The sequence below is a fragment of the Clupea harengus genome, unplaced genomic scaffold, assembly GCF_900700415.2.
Source record: "Clupea harengus unplaced genomic scaffold, Ch_v2.0.2, whole genome shotgun sequence".
Taxonomy (NCBI): Eukaryota; Metazoa; Chordata; class Actinopteri; order Clupeiformes; family Clupeidae; genus Clupea; species Clupea harengus.
The window spans coordinates 17,188-34,341 of NW_024880003.1; the positions used below are offsets into that span (position 1 = coordinate 17,188).

Consider the following 17,154-nt stretch of genomic DNA (forward strand, 5'->3'; position numbering starts at 1 on the left):
GTGGTGTGGCAGTGCCAGGCTTGGTGCAATGGGCCCTCTATCACAGACAAGTCCACCGACGCTGTAGCCAGATCACGCCTCATTACAACAGTGTCAGTGTCTAGAGGCTGAGGCTGTTTAAGGCTGAAGTCTGCTGTGGATCCTGCAGTCCCCTGGAGCCCGCTGCTCAGGCTATAATAGTGCTGATACGGCAGTCCACCACACCAAGCATGGCCCATGGCTGCTGTGCCGTCCAGTCCACTGGGCTTGTTGGTCATAGACTCAAGCCTCCTTGCTGACATACCCGCCTTCCCTTTCCCAAGGCCGCGGGTTCGAGTCAAACAGTTTGAGCTGTCCTAGCAACCAAAAACATGTCGCCAGGCTGGCAAAGATCTCCACGGCTATGACGCGTGACGGGTTGCTTTGTCTACAGCACCGAGCACCGGGCGCCGCCCGTCATGAATGGTCGTCTCCGAGCACGACACCAGGGGTGGCACGGGTTCGGCTGCCATGGCTGTAGCACGGGCACCGTCCGTCACGAAAGAGCGTCTTCGTCCGTGAACCCAGGGGGTTTGGCGTGGGTCAGTTGCCGTGGCTACAGCACGAGTTTTGGTTGCCACGGCTATAGCGCGGGGCGGCCGTTGAGCTTGTCGTGCATGAGTGTCATGGCGCCGGTGGCGAAGTCGCGCAGCACTTGCACGGTGTCGCGCTGCAGCTGCAGCGACTCGCGCGCGAACTCCTGCTGCGTCTCGGCCAGCTGCTGCACCGACTCGGACAGCAGCTCCAGTGAGCGCGACACCGTCTCCAGCAGCGCGGTGCTCATGTGCTGCTCCTGCACGCTCATCACCGCCGCCTGGCCCACGTCCACGCTGCACACGCCAACGCCGACGCCGACGCCGACGCCGCCCCGCTCCGGAGCCTGGACACAGGGGGAGGGCACCGAGGCTGGAGGGGGAGCCGAAGAGGAAGAAGAAGAAGGGAGCGGAAGGGAGAGCGTCTTTGAGCGGTGCACGGCTCCAGCGCTGCTGCGTGTGTTGCTATTGCTGGGGCCGGCGTTGGCAGCGGGGGTGGGAGTTGAAGTGGACGGTCGCGAGCTGTCGCGTTGGTCGTCATCGGAGTCCACCTGCTGACTGCTGTCTGGAGGGGGTCAAGGAAGGACAGGAGATGTGATGTGGGTCACATGTGATAAGGTGTTATTATGGTGGTACGGTACTATTACCAAACTTGTAAATCTGCCAGTAAGATCCTTTCAAACGTCTGAGTGACTCACCTTCTGCAATCGGCATTTCAAAACTCATTTCAAACGGGTCTTCTGACAGATCTCCTGGAATGACAAAGAGAGAACATCCCGTCATTCAAAACGTAAACGGTACTCACACCACATTGCCGTTGTTAATGTGTGTTTGTGTTTTGTTATACTCCATTCAGTTATTAAATTGAACATGCCACAACACTGTCTTTAGGCACGCAACCAAGGGCTCACAGAGTTTCGAAACCCCTGGAAGCCATTCAGGCAGGCATCATTTAGACTTTGGTTGCCCAAGACTAGCCCAAATAAAAAAGACAATTTTTTTTATGTAGAAAGGTAGACATTTTTCGAGATATTTCTAGAGACATATTAAGTGAGGTGCTCTTACAGCTAATCCAAACTAATGCCTCATCACAAACAGTCCCTGAAGGAGAAGCAAGAGTGGAAACGCTTCCTAGGGAACCTGTGTGGAGAGAAGGAGAGAAGAGGCCTCTGTAGAACACAAGCACTCACCAGAGCTATCAAACACAGAATCCCGCTCGGCGCTCGTGTCTTTTGAGCCTGGCAGCGGTGGCGGTGTAGACATGGCGGAGGTGGAAGGCACAGGTGTGGATGAAGATGTTTCCAGAGGGGGTGGCATGGTGGAGGGTGAGTCCATGGCACCTGTGCCCACCCCTCCATCTCCTTCTCCTGTTTCAGGCGAGCTGGGCATGAGGCCCATCCCCGGCATAATGTCCATGTCATCGTCTTCCTCCCCGGCCCCGTCATCATCTTCACCCGACCCTTTTGCCGTACTCTTGCCGTTTCGGTTTCCGCTGCCGGGCCGGCGTCCTCCTCCCTTCTTGCTGTCCAGCTCCAGGATCTGCCGGACGATGTTCTCCGTGGGCGAGAAGTCGCGCAGGTAGCGGCTGCCTGGGAAGCTGACGAACCCCGTGCGGACGGCCGCCACCTTGCGCGCGGTTTCGCACTTCAGGTCCGCCCACTTCTTGATGACCTCCACGACCTCGCGCTCACACTCGCCAATCTCGTTGATGCGGGCGGTGATCTCTGCCCAGGTGCGCTTCTTTACCGTCGCCGGCACACCATAGTTGAACTTGCCTGGGGAAATCATGTTTACATTTGGTCACATGGCATCACTTCTATCCAATTACTTACCTGTGAGGTACAATGCAAACAAAAACACATGACAAAACAGATTAGAACATATGTCAAATGCCATAACTGTAGACACCACCACTGCAAAGGGCCATTCCATTCACTGCTACATCTATGTAGAATGAGTCCATAAGGGCTGTCCTTGTTTTTGGCTACGAGCACCCACCGACAACAATGTGGCGGTGCTTGCGGACCTCGTCCAGAAGGATGTGCACCTCGCTGAAGGTGAAGCGAGCTTTCCTCTTTTTGAAGCGTATGGGCACGCCGTCCTTGTCGAAGAACTCTGGCGATGTTGAGGATGTCATCCTCGCCCATCAAACTGGCGCAGCACTGTGGAGTTCTCCTGTGTGGTCACATCAATTAAAGTGTAAGTATACCCCCAGCAGAGGGTGAGAGGGTGAGAGGGTGAGAGGGGGGTGTAAACTCCTGTGAATAATGAGTCTCAATCAGCAAATATAAAGAGGCTCACACTCACAGGCGGGTGCTAGGGGAGGTGGGTTGCCATATCAACGATGTAGAGGAGTTCCAAACGCTTGACTCTACGTCAGCATCGGCCTTACAAAGTTCCGGATGATTTTAAACAGTAGATGCCACCATGTTGAGCCATTTTCTACGCATTAAAATGCTGATTTGTTTAAAAATGGTAATTCTAATGTTAAGGGTTAACACCAGCACTGACACGTTTCATCCAAAATAAAGTCATATAATTTAGTTTACAACTAAAAAACGCCCTCTTTTAAAAGGTATGACTATGTCTATCATGCCAGAACAGCATTATATTTCATTAAAAAAAGAAAGAAAAGATAAGTTGTGGACTTTCAGGACAGAATGTGTCTGTGCACTCCATACTCATGTAGTAACACATACTCCCACAGATAAAAAGGGTCATATAGACACAGATCGATAAATGTGAAGGTGTGTAAAGACCCCTACACAGGTCTACGCCTGTAAGGACAAGTTGAACCACAAACAGAAAATAAAATACATTACAGTTGGCTAATAAATACGGATTCCCAGTGATGCACCAATGAGCAGACTTGATTTAGTGGGTTGTATGATACTACGGTGCACGCCCACTTCATCAGAGATCTTTTTTTTTCTCCTACTAGTGAGCTACTTCTTCCCAAAGTGATTGCAGATTCATTCCTAGCTGAACGCTATATCACTAGAGAGCCTTAAACAGAGCTAACTAGTCTGCATCACCACACGAACAGTCTCTGGACAGGAGGACTTGCATCTCCTAGTAAATAGTATAAACGAAGAACCTCGTTTCTGTGCATGCTCTGACCATGTGCACTTGTTAGTCAACCTAGTCATCCGCTGGACGGCTTTGGTCTTTGAATAGGCAAAGACCATATAGCTGGTTTCCCATGACAATACTGGATAGCTATCTAGGTAACGTAGCTAACATTAGCTAGCTATTTACACAGAAAATCCACGTGAAGATTGAGAATAACCACTTCATCGGCAAATGCAGTGATAACAATGACGTATGTCTGACACACACATGGTACGACGAAACTATTGTAGTCGCATGTTCATGATTACGTTTAACTTTCGATATCTTCGTCGTTGTCCTAGTTTGGGCACAAAGCAAACGTTAGCTAGCTTCTAGCTACCTACCCACTACTGGAACTGGTCTCATTAAACCCAGAACGCATGTGTTCTTAGATCCCTTATAAAGTCCGGAAACATTCATTACATCTACAGACATAAAAAAGTAATCTAAATGACCATAAGGCATCGGGCGTTTACCTTCAATATAAAGCTTTTTGCGTTCCTACTGCTGCGAACGGATATCCAGAAACTTCGTACGGTCGGGTGTAGCAACGTTGCGCAGACTCCGTGTGCCTTTCCTCCGTCCATATCGCTGGATGATGTTGTAGTACCCATTGTGGCCACTACCTTCCAGACAAGGCGCTGTTTGCCATCTCCTCACCAACTAACTGTTCTCACTGAGGTAGCTACCACACAGCTCTCTCCCACCAACACTGATTAACCTCACTTTGCAAGTTCAGAGTTTTTTTCTGACACTTTGTAAATACAAGACAAAGCTTATCTTATTAGACTTGTTACTACATGGCAAAGCAGAATTTTATAACCTCTTGTCTTGTTTTCTAGCTATCATTCAATACCATGGAAGATAAATGAATTCCATAAACACAAAATTGAACAGGTTGGTGAATGTTAAATAATTGATTACAAACAAAACCATGTAGATAGCTAGACATTCCAAGACTGAAGAATGAAATGAATGTCCACAGACTCACGATAATGGCTCTGTTTTATTTAGTATAAAATATGAGCATGAACAGTGACCCATGGCAAATGTTTCCACATTCTTGTATTGCTGGTCCTTTGACACCTATTGGCTTCATGCAGCAATGGCACTTTGATTGTGTGTGTGTGTGTGTGTGTGTGTGTGTGTGTGTGTGTGTGTGTGTCAGAGAGAGACTGTGTCTGCACGCGCACGCACAGTTGTGTACGTAGCAAGTTATTGTGCACAGTGATCACATCAAATTGGACCTGTTAATACACTAGTGTCTTTGGGTCCAGCTACTGCGACGCCCTAATGGCCTGCTGCTATGTAGATACAGTATTGCACATGAAGCAAACCAAGTAAGAAAAAGAGAGTAAAGGCAAGTGATGAATACAACTCAATACAACTCTGGGGGGATATTCAAAAAGAGAGGGAGACAAAACATGCAGGTGATCGCAGCAGAACCATAGAACTGTGTCAGACCAACAGTCTGTGCTGTAGAAGCCTTGAGAATGTGGGTTGGGGGGTTGGAGAGAGGGGGGGGGGGGGTTCAGTGCGAACAAAACATTTCTGAATTGGCGTCGTCTGTATTCAGGAGTACATAGTCAGCTGGAGCCACTGGGAGAGAGAGGGGGGAGGGGGATAGTTAGACATGTAATTCCACAATTCCATATTTAGTAGAGACTGGTGATTAGCGCTAAGGTTGTTTCATTAAAAAAAACGACATCCTTCGTAGACCTACAGAAGACTTCTAGAATTCTAGGTTGATTGTAAAACATATGTGGAAAAAATGGTTCTTCATTGATGAATAACTAAAGCAAAACAACATCCTCTCAGAGTGCCTTTACAGATATCTTCTCATCATTGAGTGGGTGATATACTTGCCTCTTGTACATTGACTTTGATGGTGCCATTGTTGTCCTTGTCAAGGGTTTTGAAGGCACCTGAGATATATGGGAAGAATCATCAGTGGAATTCAGCTTGGTTTGACTAAAATATGTAGTCCAGTCTGACAGTGATCAGACTACTCACAAAATACATGGTCACATAATGTTTTACACTGATCCACAATTATTGTTAGAGTCTTTATGTCATTTTTGCAGAATTGTGTGCAATAAATCTAACTGAGGTTGAAACAAGATATGCACAGGACTATACATTAAGTGTTTGTTTGCACAGCTAATGTAAACATTCCCTAGCCCAGTAGTGTGAGGTGGCCCTCCTGGGGGGGGGGGGGGGGGGGTTCGGGTTGAGGGTAAAAAAAAAAAAAAAAACAGGAAACATAAACAACAGAGCTCAGGTCACTACCATTTAGGGATAGCTTGCCTAATTCTGAATACAACGGACATGTGCCTAACATGAACATTGTATGGCCTGATTACCCATTGAGAAGTTCAAATGTTTTACTGATTGATAAAATTAAACTGGAAATGTTAAACTTTTCAAATATAGAAACAATGTTTAAGCTGATGGGCATCTGTGTTTTTATCAAGAGTTAAATTGCAGATGATACGTGAGTGCAATGTTTTGTCATTGTCAAAGGTTGGGCTGTCATTGCCTTAGCCAAACAAAGTCCTTAGCCAGGCGAGTGTGTTGATTTAAACAAAGCCATTTAGACAAATCTGCATGCCAAGGCCAAAGCTCAGTTAAGAGAGTGTGTCCCGCACTGTTGACACTAAATCGGAAGACTGAGGATGTTGAATAAGGGGCGGAGCCCGTCGGTGAGAGATAGGACATCCTGATTGGCTGTTAAGCAAAATATTTTTAATCTGAGGGTTCATTCATCTCCAGCTCTCAACACAGGTTCAGGAAAGTCCCTTGAGCCAGTCATTGTGGTAGGCCTATCCAGGAAGGCACCCATTTTGTCCTTTCCAAGGGCTTATCAGACATACTTTTGATCCGAAGTAGTTATATTACAGAACCGGCTGAGCCAGATATGATGTCACTGAAGGGGAGCAGAAGACGCGGAGTTCAAAAGGTCACACTTACGGCACATGGCATCTAGTCGCACCAGGCATCCGATGTAGTTATCAAAGTCCATGTTTCCGCTCTCGTCACTGTAGCGACGGATGATCATGTCGAAGAGTTGGTCGTTTAGAGGGAAGCCTGAGAGAAAAGAGCAGTAATTCAATAGGACAGTCACGGCGTGCCACGCTCGGATGCCATACTTTTTAGGCAGCCGCTGTTAAATAGTGTTTCTGTTCAGCATTCTTATTACAAAGGTACATAAAAAAAAAGATCCACAATGTAACATTATAATAAATGACTACATAATTGTAAATTAACCTGAATAGTTTGAATAGTAACACTATAATTCATAAATAATTGATTAGCACATTGTTATAGTGCTAAATTGTGTGAAGATAAGTAATCGCAGCTGTAAGCATCCAAGTTTTATGGTCCAGACATGTCTTAGTTCGGACATTTCCTGCATTTCTCGGAGCTATTTTGCTTTAAGTAGTAGTAAATGGCGTCGCAGTAATTACTGGACTTTTCCATTAAATGAAACTAACAAGGCTCCATTTTGAACGTTATTGTTTGGTATTTCACGTAGGCTGGCTTGGTTGCAGGAACCACACCAGGTCTTGACAGCTGATAAGCCATTTAAGCCCATTTCTTCTTCTCCTGGGTCTCAGTTGGGCAGCGGCGGCTAGAATTGAAGAAAGGACTATCTGCTGTCCTGGAGCTTGCCTGTGACACTCTCCCGAGGTGACAGGCTGCCGTGTCTTACCCCACTGCCAACATGAGACCCAGACAAGCCACTGGAATTCAGCATCTACGCCAGAGCTCACCCCCCCTAACGGTACGGATACATGCCAGCGAAGCGAAACGCGGCTATCTAGTCACTGGTCTTTATATCAGACCTGCCATTCTGTTAAAGTAAACACAGGATTACATATCTAACATACCAGGAACAACAACAACCCCCTACAAGGCCCTCCAAGCTTTTCTTGTTAGCAAATTAAATGACCGAACGACGCCATAGTCCTGCAACTTTCTGGTGTTCTACTGACAGCAGTACAAGCAGCCACAGTATGCATAGGGAGAGTCACGTCCCTCACTGTTGTGTTGCTGCTTCAAATGTGGCTCAGTCAGATGGTGCAGAAGGAGCATCAGAAGGCACTGTTGCTCAATCTCAATCCCATCTATGTCCCCAGCACTTCTTTACATTTACATTTAGTCATTTAGCCGACGCTTTTATCCAAAGCGACTTACAAGGATGTATACACATTTTTACATTTACACTGATGGCACACTGCACATCAGGAGCAATTAGGGGTTCAGTGTCTTGCTCAAGGACGCTTCGACAGGGAATCGAACTAACAACCTTCTGATTACTAAACGACTTCTCTACCTCCTGTACCACTGTCGCCCCGACTTCTCACACCTAAATGACACTCATTCATGCCCTGTCTCTCTCCGTCTGCGCTGTCCGACTAATAAAAGAAGAGGATGATGATCTGAAAGGTGAAATCCATTGACAGTACGGAGGGAACCTTCATTAGTTCCCTACATTTGATCCTATACACTCTACAGCTAAATACAATCTAGTTATTAATAGTTTTTAGACCTATTGGGAGTGAAAATGTGTTTTAGTGTGTAAAACATCCATTGTTGGAGATGGATGTGATGAGGTTGAGCATCCCCTGATGAGACTGAAGAGCATATGTTCTGGACTGAGCCCTGGACAGACCCAGCTCTATCTCTATTGAACCCCTGGGCCTAAGCAAGCAGAGACACTGGTTACAGACCCAGCTCTATCTCTATTTAACCCCTGGGCCTAAGCAAGCAGAGACACTGGTTACATCTGTCTACTGTTGGCAAGCTCAGCTTGTGAATGGCCCATTTGCATTCATATTTTGCATGTCAAGGCCTGGCCTCAGCCTCTCTCACCTGCAGCTCTGAATGCGTTTGGCAGCTCATCTGCACCGATCATCCCAGAGCCGTCTGCGTCAAACTGCTTATACACACCCTATGCAGAGAGAGGGACACAGACAGAAAGAAAGACTCATTTATAAAACACATAAGCTTGAAACTATTTGGAGATGGTAATGTTTATCAACATGCCATGTATGTATGGGTCCACCATTGCGTGCTGAAAACTACAGTGTCAGTGTACTATGCAGTACAACGAACAAATGATCTCTTATATTCTGTCCTCTTTATAATCTCATGCTAAACTACTTCATCAATAAAGACCAAAAATCCCTTCACACATAACTCACTGACACTCCTGTCACATTCATTTCTGATGCTTCTCCTTTAGTCCTTGAGGGCTGCAGAGTTGGCTTGACTGACACATCAATAAGTCTTCTCCATCGATACTGCATATGGTGGCGGTAACGAGCACAAGCACTAGCGTCAAAGACGTCAAAGGCTGGCTGATGAAACGGCTGCAGGAGCTAAGCTAAGCTGGACTCGTATTCATTATGTCCCCATGTAAAGTGCATCTGGTCAACGATGAAGAGTGTATTGACTGAATAAAAACAGCTGATGCACTGTATTGTGAATGCAAAGCTAGAACTATCTCTGGAGGAGGCTTGCACGTGTGCGGTGCTGCTGTTGAGGAGCCCACCTGCCATTTCTTGATGTTGTTCCAGAGGTGTTTGAACTCGTGGAAGCCCAGCTTGCCAGTGCTGTCACTCTGCAGGTGGTTGTTTAAGGTCCACTGGTTCTCATCTGTGTACAACAAATACATGCAAATGTCTCACAAAAGACATTAAAATGGGATGACTGTCAGACACGTCAACCAATGTCAGAATTGCATTCATTCATTAATTAGTTTGTTAGAATGAAGTATTGTGTCAAATGTTTTAGCATGCTGCTACCATTGCACAGGTTAATTTAATGCACTGTTTAATGCACTAACGATTGTACACCCATTCCATAGAATAATATATTTTAAATCTTGTACTTAAATCATATAACAAGAATAACCAATTGTCAGAAATAACAATTAAGAAGCAATGCTCTATTTTGAGCACATTCCTATCAACTGAATATTATGTGGTAGGTTAGAGTCAGGAATCCACCTATGATCTCATTCTCACACTCACTCAGACACATATACTCTCACCCTCTCTCTCACACACAGACACACACACACACACACACACACACACACACACACACACACACACACACACACACACACACAGTGCAGGATACATCCATAACAGCCACCATACTCCTGCAGGACTCTATGCTGAAGCCATCTGTCTTCAGGTTTTGATCTGTGGAATAATCAAATAAAACACAAAAATCAATATCTGATTTCAGTGCAACTAAATCAAATCAGCAACACCAAGCATGCACAATCATGACAAAGATGAATTACGTTTGCCAATGATTCTGTTGAGGATGTTCATCAGTTCAGTGGGGCTAACCTCCATGTCCTAAACAGGGGGAAGAACATTTTGGGGTCATCATGAAAGAAAATGTTGGGGTCACCATGAGAAGAACATTTTGGGATCACTATGAAATGCTTTCGTGAGTATGAGCATTTGAGTAACACTAATAAATTCACTACGAAGCAAACGATTACAGAGCGTAAAGTGGATAGCATTGGGTTGAAGCTAACAATAAGTGTTTAATTGAATCAATGCCATGATTGAAGAGGTGCTTTGTACTCACATCCCCAGCGAGCTGCTGAAAAACTTTGCGGAACTGCTTCTCCTCATCGCTCTCATACTGATCGGCGTACGCAAGGGGCCTACGCGCGGGAGGCTGACAAACACAAACACGACAAAACTGTCATTCTCCACATCAACTACGCACTCTAATACAACAGGTCTTTATACAACACTGTTTTTTCATATAGCTGAAGGCTTTACACACCGACAAAGGCTGAAGGCTTTACATCTGTCAAATGAAGAACTCTCTTTTGGCTTTAAGGTTCTACAGAAACGAAAAAGCTTCACAACAGCACATCTTGATTTAAGACGACCACTTTCACTATTTCAACCAATACGGTCATCAAAAAATCTCATCTAACTGAAAACATTGTCCCTCTGTCACTAGGGGACACAAGCCTTAGCAGTGGTCTAAATCCTTAATTTGCCCATGTGTTTCACGACTACCCACAACACTGGTTTAACAGGTACTCGATTGGAGTACCCACAACACTGGTATAACAGGTACTGGATGGAAATATGTGTAATGACTCACAGGGTCGGAGGGCACAAACTGGGCTGGGTCAATGTTGCTGTAAGAAAGCAAAGAATACGGTCACTCTTGGAAGAGCTGTTTGTGCATCTACTTCAGAAGTGCACACATTCCTTTGTGACTGAGTTGATAAGAGGGTGAAGGTGTGACACATTGTTACATACTAAAGTACATAAGACAAATGAGTCAGTTTAACATTGTACATGAACAAAATGAAGTTAAAGATGACATGAAATAATTAAACTTAAATGGTGAAAGTGAGTTTTAGGCTTACATAGGGCAGGTAGTCAAGCACAAACCTGGTTAGTGTCATCACCACTGGATACACAGACACATACCAACAACTGTGCCAAGCTGGGTACAGATATTTAGTACTGCTCACCTGACCACATCCAGAATGCCTCCAATCAGTCTTTTGGCAAGAAACATTTTGAGCTGGCCTGTATTTCTGAAGAATCTGAAGACAAGGATGACAGGGAACAACCAAGCAAACAGACATCCTCATTAACATAAAAACAGTCAGTCTGACCTAAGTATCTTTTTTAAAACGATAAAAAAAAAAAACATTTCACCAGCATAGTTAGCCATGGCGTAGTGCAAATATCATGAGTTACAACAGATGCAGACACACCCACTACAAATATGTCTACCCCCAGTGTGCCCCACCTAACGCTACATGAACAAACATGTAATAATACTACAAGTAAACGCCTCACACTTTACAATGACATATTTCTTATAAGTGAAGTTGGGATGAGTTGTGATAACAGCTAGCGAGCATACATAAAACAGTACATAGCGGGCGTTAACGTTTTGTTTTTTGACAACTGGAGGCAGGCCTGCCTTCCTGGAGCAAGTTTTGCACTCGAATAGTTCTGGGATTGCAAGTTAACCACACAGAATATGCTTGCTTTTTAATATAACTAGTTTAGTGGGAAAGATGCAAGTGAATGTTGAAATATGATTAGTCCGACTCGTCAGCCTTTAACTTTGTTGATCTGTTTGGCTAGCTTCCTGATAGGCATGTTCTTGTAAGTTAGCTAGCTAGAAGCTAGCTAACCATTTGCTTCCAATGCAATCCGTATATAATGCATCACCCGTCAAGTAAGCTATTTTGGCTAATTGGGGGACGAGCAAATATTTAAGAATACAAATAAATCCAATGTTTGCACCTCCCAAACGCATCAGCGTTAGATAGCATACAAGCTAATTAGTAATCTAATCAAGTCTCTTCCTGGCTGGCTGACGTTTAGCTACCTTGCTAACTAAACTTGTTGGGTTGGCCATATCCCACGGACACTTACATTACAGTTATGCTAGTTCATAAAGAAACCTGCCGTCAAAAACCTTATGACCATATTGACAGTTGCTCTTCTCGCATGTATCTACACTGCCACCTTTAACTAGATGACGTTATATTATGATCGCTTGACACTTACCAAGGTGCAGGAAGGGCAGGGTGCTGTCGCTACGTTGGCACACTGACTGCATTCACTGACTCAGCTACCAATTTAGTGCAGGCTGGGATCAGCAAAATGCCAAGAACTCAAAGGGTGGGGAATCTATATGAATAAACATTTACATGCTTCCTGCGTGCATTCTAGGAACAGGCTGCATAATTCAACCACATCATTTCAAGTAAAGCCGGTCTAAAACAAACGGGTATGTCATGTCTTACGTGTTTTAGTATAGCCTACAATAATTGTTTGTATGTAATTGTTTGTAAATGTAATTGTACTGCCTGCTAGTTGGATACAGTTTAAATATCTGGAGTTATGTAACGGTGTTTTACTTGAAAACAGTAGTTCCATCCAAGTTTTCTGACCCTTAGATTAAAGAATATTGACTGAAAACGCTTCAAATTTGCATAAAAGATTATAATGCGAATATAAATTCGACTCGCTAGAGGGTGTGTATTAACTCACTATTGGCGTGTAATGCGACTAAGGTTGATGGAAACGGGTTTTGTTGCAATTTTCTCAGGTTTCAGTCAAAGTTGCCATTACAACAATACGTTTTGACACCACAGCTGTTCACAGCTCCTCCCTTGATTAGGAGAGTGTTTTAATTCGCTTAACACAGATGGTGAAACGATCAGATGCGATTAAAAAAACGATAAAAGATGCGAATGAGTTGGATGGAAATCCAGTGAGAGATCAGACAATATTGTGTACATATATTACATCTTAACATTATATTACTGTATATTACAGTCACTTTATTCCAGCGCCATGGCAATGTCTGATTGAAGTGTAAGACAGGTAGTTACATTTTTAGCCATCAACATAGTTTGTCCCAACAGTCTCAACCTATAATCTAAATACAAAAAGGCACCCGAAGGCTTCAATTTCTTATATTCTTACATCGTCAATATTTTTGGAACATCATTTGCTCACATGACTCTTATAGCACATCCTTAGAATTGACTTGCTTCTTGAAAATCACAACATGTTATATGCTATTTAAAAAAAAAAGCTAAAAAGCATAAACAGTGAGTGGAAATAACAAGATGGCACACACAGGACAGATGTGCTCATTTCTCGGGATCTCTGACTTCCAAAGCTCTTTACTATGTTTTACAGTCTCCCATTACTTTGAAAGGGACTTGTGCCACATCAGACATGTTTGTGATCCGCTCGTACACCCTTCATGTCTGCTTTGCCTTCACAAACGTTCTGCTCCTGAGGGTTTCTCAGACGAGAGTTCTCAGATCCCACAAACCACCAAGTCCACACAGCTATCTAAAAACCGTGTGGACTGAGGACCCATCAGACAGTCTTTACTTCTTGCTTTTGATGCACGAGTGTGCTGTCAATGTCTCTTTCTTCCTGTTTGACACAGGTAGTTAACATTTTTTCCTGCCAAGCAGTAGGTTGGCACAGATGACCTTGGGCACATGGCGGATTGTGAGGGACACCCTGGTGCCTCGGGTGAGCACCCCCCCAGGCTGGGCCGACGCAGAGGAGAGGTTTGCCACCCTCTCTGTTAAAGTGTCCTCCCAGTCATTCCGGATGCCGTGGAGCAGGCGCTCGTACATTTCCTCCCGCAGGATGAGCAGGCTCCGCGGCCGCAGCAGCAGGGAGAGCAGGCAGCGGCTCTCCTCATCCTGGGGCCCCTCTGTCTGAAAGGGTGGGGGGGGTAAGGAGGAGGAGGAGTTGAGAAAGAGCTTTGGAAATAAAGACAAAAGCAAGATTCACCTGCAAACCTAGCCTACGGTGTTGTGTTTAGTTTATGCTCCAAGGCTAAGGACAATTTTTGTGACAATTCTCCAGGAGAAAACTAAGCAGTGGATGAAGCAGAATAGCAGTGGCAAAGCAATGTTTGCCTTTGTTCATGTCCAGGCTCCTATAGCAGCTGACTCAGGAAGGACTCTGGCTCGATCCAATCCAAAGTCAGCAACTACCTAGGTTTACCGCTTCACCTCTTCTACGCAGCCATTACCAGCAGAATTGATTTTGAGACAAACATCTATTTGGTCTTCCTTTCGGGGTTGTGTGTGTGTGCTGCATGACTAAGTCTGTGTCTGTGATGGTGTCTGCTCATGCTTACCCCACACTGGCCAATGGGCCTGTAGAAGTCCAGGAGGGTGTGAGAGCCCAGGCTGATTGTTGTTACAGTGGGGTGGTAGAGTGGGCCGTCCTCATGTGGCTGAGACATCATTGGTCATAGAGATCACAAAGAAATGCACAGGGAGAGAAAATCAGTTCATTCTATATCAGTTATAATCTATAGCTATAAACTATAATCAGTTACTCCTATACGAACATCACATATAGACCATTACAAAGTGTCATTAGCAAAGGGATTGATTTCAAATGGGTTGTGAACAACAATATGAGGACAGTATTTACCATAATGCCCTCCCCTGGTTTGTATTCATTCACCAACACGTGATTGGCAGCCTTTCCATTGAATGCTCCAAGGTCAGAGATTCTGTTTGTGTATTTCAGCAGCCAATCGGGAAGCTTCTCTGCGAGCATCCCTTTTGGGCGAGGCAGCCCACCTGAATAGAATAAGGGCATTAACACACATCACATGCCAACCTAAAGTACACAAAAAGAAAAGCACCCACACAAATATATGCATATAGGCCAACACTTTGCCTTGTATGTATGGGTTTAGAGGTAGTCCCATGAAGTATGGTTTCTCGAAAACAGGGCTTCAAATGATGGAAGTGTCCTACATGTTTATCATATATTTTGAAGCACAATTTTTTGCATGTCTGAAGAAGGAAATTCATCCACAATGTCTAATGGCCTTTGGAAAATATACTACAAAAGAGCATTTTTTTTACTGACATCTGTGTGTGGCAGTTACTCCTACATAAACCAAATGAACTTAACATAGAACACACCCCAGTTCTGTAGCCTCCTTCCTGACAACTGTGTCCATTTAGGTTTGGGGGCTTTGTACACCTACAACAATACAGGATTGAGCAGGATTCACTCAAGAAACTTAACTCACAAAATGTACATTCAACACAGCTACAAATGGCATCCTTAACATTCTTTTTGCAATGACAAGTAAACAAAGTAAGATATTTTGCGTTGACGTGAGCTAGTTTCCACCTCTTGTAAGAGATACTGCTCTTCGACTTCTGTGATGAAATCTGGGATGTAGTATACTGTGGGTGGTGCCTGGAAATAGAAAGAGCGCATCAGTACACAGACGCAGTGCGCGCACAGGTGATTCACGGGAAAATCAAACACGAGTTGATACTCGAGATGTTGTAGCGCACATAACTTATGAAAGTCTCTTACATTAGTTACGACGTACTGTTCCAACTCTTTAGATATTTGACATGGGTATGCCATGCTAGATGATGTAAACATGCCCTGGAAAACAAATCCCTGTTAACTGTGAATAATGCACGAGAGTTCTATACTTGCATTCTGAGGATCATTACCTTTATCATACAGGCATCCACTACAAGTGAAGGTGAGCGTATATCAAACCTGAGTACCTACCTAGCTAGCAGGTTATCAATAAAACTGTTCTCTAACACAGCATTCCCCTAACACAGCCGCAAAGAAACACCGGCCAGCTAGGTTACCTCTAATCTGTCGTATCATGTCTGTCGTTGGTTACATATGGCTCGGCTCTCGTAGTTACTGCCATCTAGAGCTGTGGAGTGTAATGGGAAGTATGGTTGCTGCAAACCGCTGTTTAGCGAACAGCAACTAGCCATGGAGTGCAGTCAGGGGCGCAAACAGCCCGCTGAGGAATCCAGACCGAGAAGGCAATTTTGTTTCCCTTTTTGACCTCAACATTGTAGGCAATGAGTCTGTAGCCTGTAAGGCTATATTCAAGATACAGTTTACCCAATTGAAGAAATCAAAATATCTTTGTGTGTCTCATCGTATTGATCGTGATTTGCTGTTTTTATTCATTTTACGTGTTCAGCTGGATTTCCCCCTCTTCGCATTGCAGCTATGGAAGAAGGTTGCCATGGTTACACCAGAGGCAGAGCGCATCTTCAATCAGCTATGGTTTACCTTTATTAATGGCTATTGATCCAAGGATCCAGTGGTGGTAGAAATGTGTTGTTCATTCCACTTCATTTTTTTCGGTTGAAATAGATTAATGTGTATTTGCTTTTCTGCTTTGTATAAAGCACTGCAGTTGGGTTTATGAGTGTAAAGCTAAGATAGTTATTTTACATTGTTAATTTATTTACAGTTGCAGAAACACTGATAATAAATAGCTAATACCACATTCAATCTTTCACCTTTCCTCCATTTTGGTAGGCTATATATGGTTTCTGACTTATATTTAGGGCACTGGTTTTAGAGGTCACAGTAGCCTATGCTAGTGTACAGATGATATAATAGTCCTGTTTTATTTACTCATTTTAAAGTTAATTTAACTGTAATTATGCCAATCCATCCAGCTAGTTATCCATCAACCTCTCATCTTCCCTTCAATCGGTCTCAGTACCATTGACATGACAGAACATTTTGCCCAGACAGAGAACTTAGGGATGTTTATGAACAGCAGGCAAGAATCAGGTCCATTTCAAGCTTTTCACATAATGTGTCAACCTCATTTGGGTGAAAAAAGAAGGAGGGAAAACATCCGTGCAGATTTGCTGCCACTGCCCTGGGTTGCCGTGGTTCTGTGCTGAGGGGGATTGAGTTGCAGTGGCTCAATAGGAAGAGCAATGGAATCGTGACAAGAATACAACTATAGTGACATCTACCTCTGAAAAGCAGCACTCCACAAGGCGAGCCTGTCTCCCTGACAACATGATTTTTTATCATCATCGCATCTCTTATTATCCCCCATCTCAGAGAGAGAGAGAGATAGAAAAAGGATTAACTCAAAGAATGGACGTCGAGACACTCCC

The 17,154-nt window shown here is 44.3% G+C and overlaps 3 protein-coding genes across 7 annotated transcripts; all 3 read right to left on the minus strand.

Moving 5' to 3' along the window:
- Window positions 1-403: 403 nt before the first annotated feature.
- Window positions 404-4,243, minus strand: LOC122131087. 3 transcript variants are annotated; one of them, XM_042705989.1, is made up of 5 exons: window positions 4,139-4,243; window positions 2,550-2,726; window positions 1,742-2,326; window positions 1,250-1,303; window positions 404-1,116 (listed from the first exon to the last, which is right to left on the minus strand). In XM_042705989.1, exons 2-5 carry the CDS (start codon window positions 2,686-2,688, stop codon window positions 602-604), a joined length of 1,293 nt encoding a protein of 430 aa, XP_042561923.1. In that variant the 5' UTR covers window positions 2,689-2,726; window positions 4,139-4,243; the 3' UTR covers window positions 404-601. The 3 variants fall into 3 exon arrangements, with proteins under 3 accessions (XP_042561923.1, XP_042561925.1, XP_042561924.1); XM_042705991.1 differs by having other exon boundaries at window positions 4,007-4,222; XM_042705990.1 differs by lacking the exon at window positions 4,139-4,243 and adding an exon at window positions 2,859-3,023.
- Window positions 4,244-4,649: 406 nt separating this feature from the next.
- On the minus strand, window positions 4,650-12,362 carry capns1a (calpain, small subunit 1 a). The gene is made up of 11 exons (XM_012828990.3): window positions 12,248-12,362; window positions 11,191-11,265; window positions 10,812-10,848; window positions 10,278-10,370; window positions 9,982-10,039; window positions 9,813-9,877; window positions 9,220-9,288; window positions 8,538-8,616; window positions 6,633-6,749; window positions 5,529-5,587; window positions 4,650-5,261 (listed from the first exon to the last, which is right to left on the minus strand). Exons 2-11 carry the CDS (start codon window positions 11,235-11,237, stop codon window positions 5,235-5,237), a joined length of 651 nt encoding a protein of 216 aa, XP_012684444.2. The 5' UTR covers window positions 11,238-11,265; window positions 12,248-12,362; the 3' UTR covers window positions 4,650-5,234.
- Window positions 12,363-12,969: 607 nt separating this feature from the next.
- On the minus strand, window positions 12,970-16,645 carry LOC122131088 (alpha-ketoglutarate-dependent dioxygenase alkB homolog 6-like). 3 transcript variants are annotated; one of them, XM_042705992.1, is made up of 7 exons: window positions 15,715-16,645; window positions 15,569-15,643; window positions 15,377-15,445; window positions 15,163-15,223; window positions 14,660-14,811; window positions 14,358-14,456; window positions 12,970-13,929 (listed from the first exon to the last, which is right to left on the minus strand). In XM_042705992.1, the coding sequence occupies exons 1-7, from the start codon at window positions 15,721-15,723 to the stop codon at window positions 13,654-13,656; spliced, it is 741 nt and encodes a 246-aa protein (XP_042561926.1). In that variant the 5' UTR covers window positions 15,724-16,645; the 3' UTR covers window positions 12,970-13,653. The 3 variants fall into 3 exon arrangements, with proteins under 3 accessions (XP_042561926.1, XP_042561927.1, XP_042561928.1); XM_042705993.1 differs by having other exon boundaries at window positions 15,776-16,644; XM_042705994.1 differs by lacking the exon at window positions 15,569-15,643.
- Window positions 16,646-17,154: the final 509 nt, after the last annotated feature.

Bases quoted from the DNA above. Each gene is read 5' to 3' on its own strand.
- capns1a (XM_012828990.3), bottom strand. From the start codon at position 11,237: ATGTTTCTTGCCAAAAGACTGATTGGAGGCATTCTGGATGTGGTCAG. The intron at 10,849-11,190 runs GTGAGCAGTACT...GCTTTCTTACAG, and splicing joins GGCATTCTGGATGTGGTCAG to CAACATTGACCCAGCCCAGT. The intron at 10,040-10,277 runs GTGAGTACAAAG...CCCCCTGTTTAG, and splicing joins TTCAGCAGCTCGCTGGGGAT to GACATGGAGGTTAGCCCCAC.
- LOC122131088 (XM_042705992.1), bottom strand. The intron at 15,224-15,376 runs GTGGAAACTAGC...GTATTGTTGTAG, and splicing joins AGCAGTATCTCTTACAAGAG to GTGTACAAAGCCCCCAAACC. The intron at 13,930-14,357 runs GTAAGCATGAGC...CCACCCTTTCAG, and splicing joins GGCCCATTGGCCAGTGTGGG to ACAGAGGGGCCCCAGGATGA.
- LOC122131087 (XM_042705989.1), bottom strand. From the start codon at position 2,688: ATGACATCCTCAACATCGCCAGAGTTCTTCGACAAGGACGGCGTGCCC. The intron at 1,304-1,741 runs GTGAGTGCTTGT...TTGTCATTCCAG, and splicing joins TTCTGTGTTTGATAGCTCTG to GAGATCTGTCAGAAGACCCG. The intron at 1,117-1,249 runs GTGAGTCACTCA...GACCCCCTCCAG, and splicing joins TGAAATGCCGATTGCAGAAG to ACAGCAGTCAGCAGGTGGAC.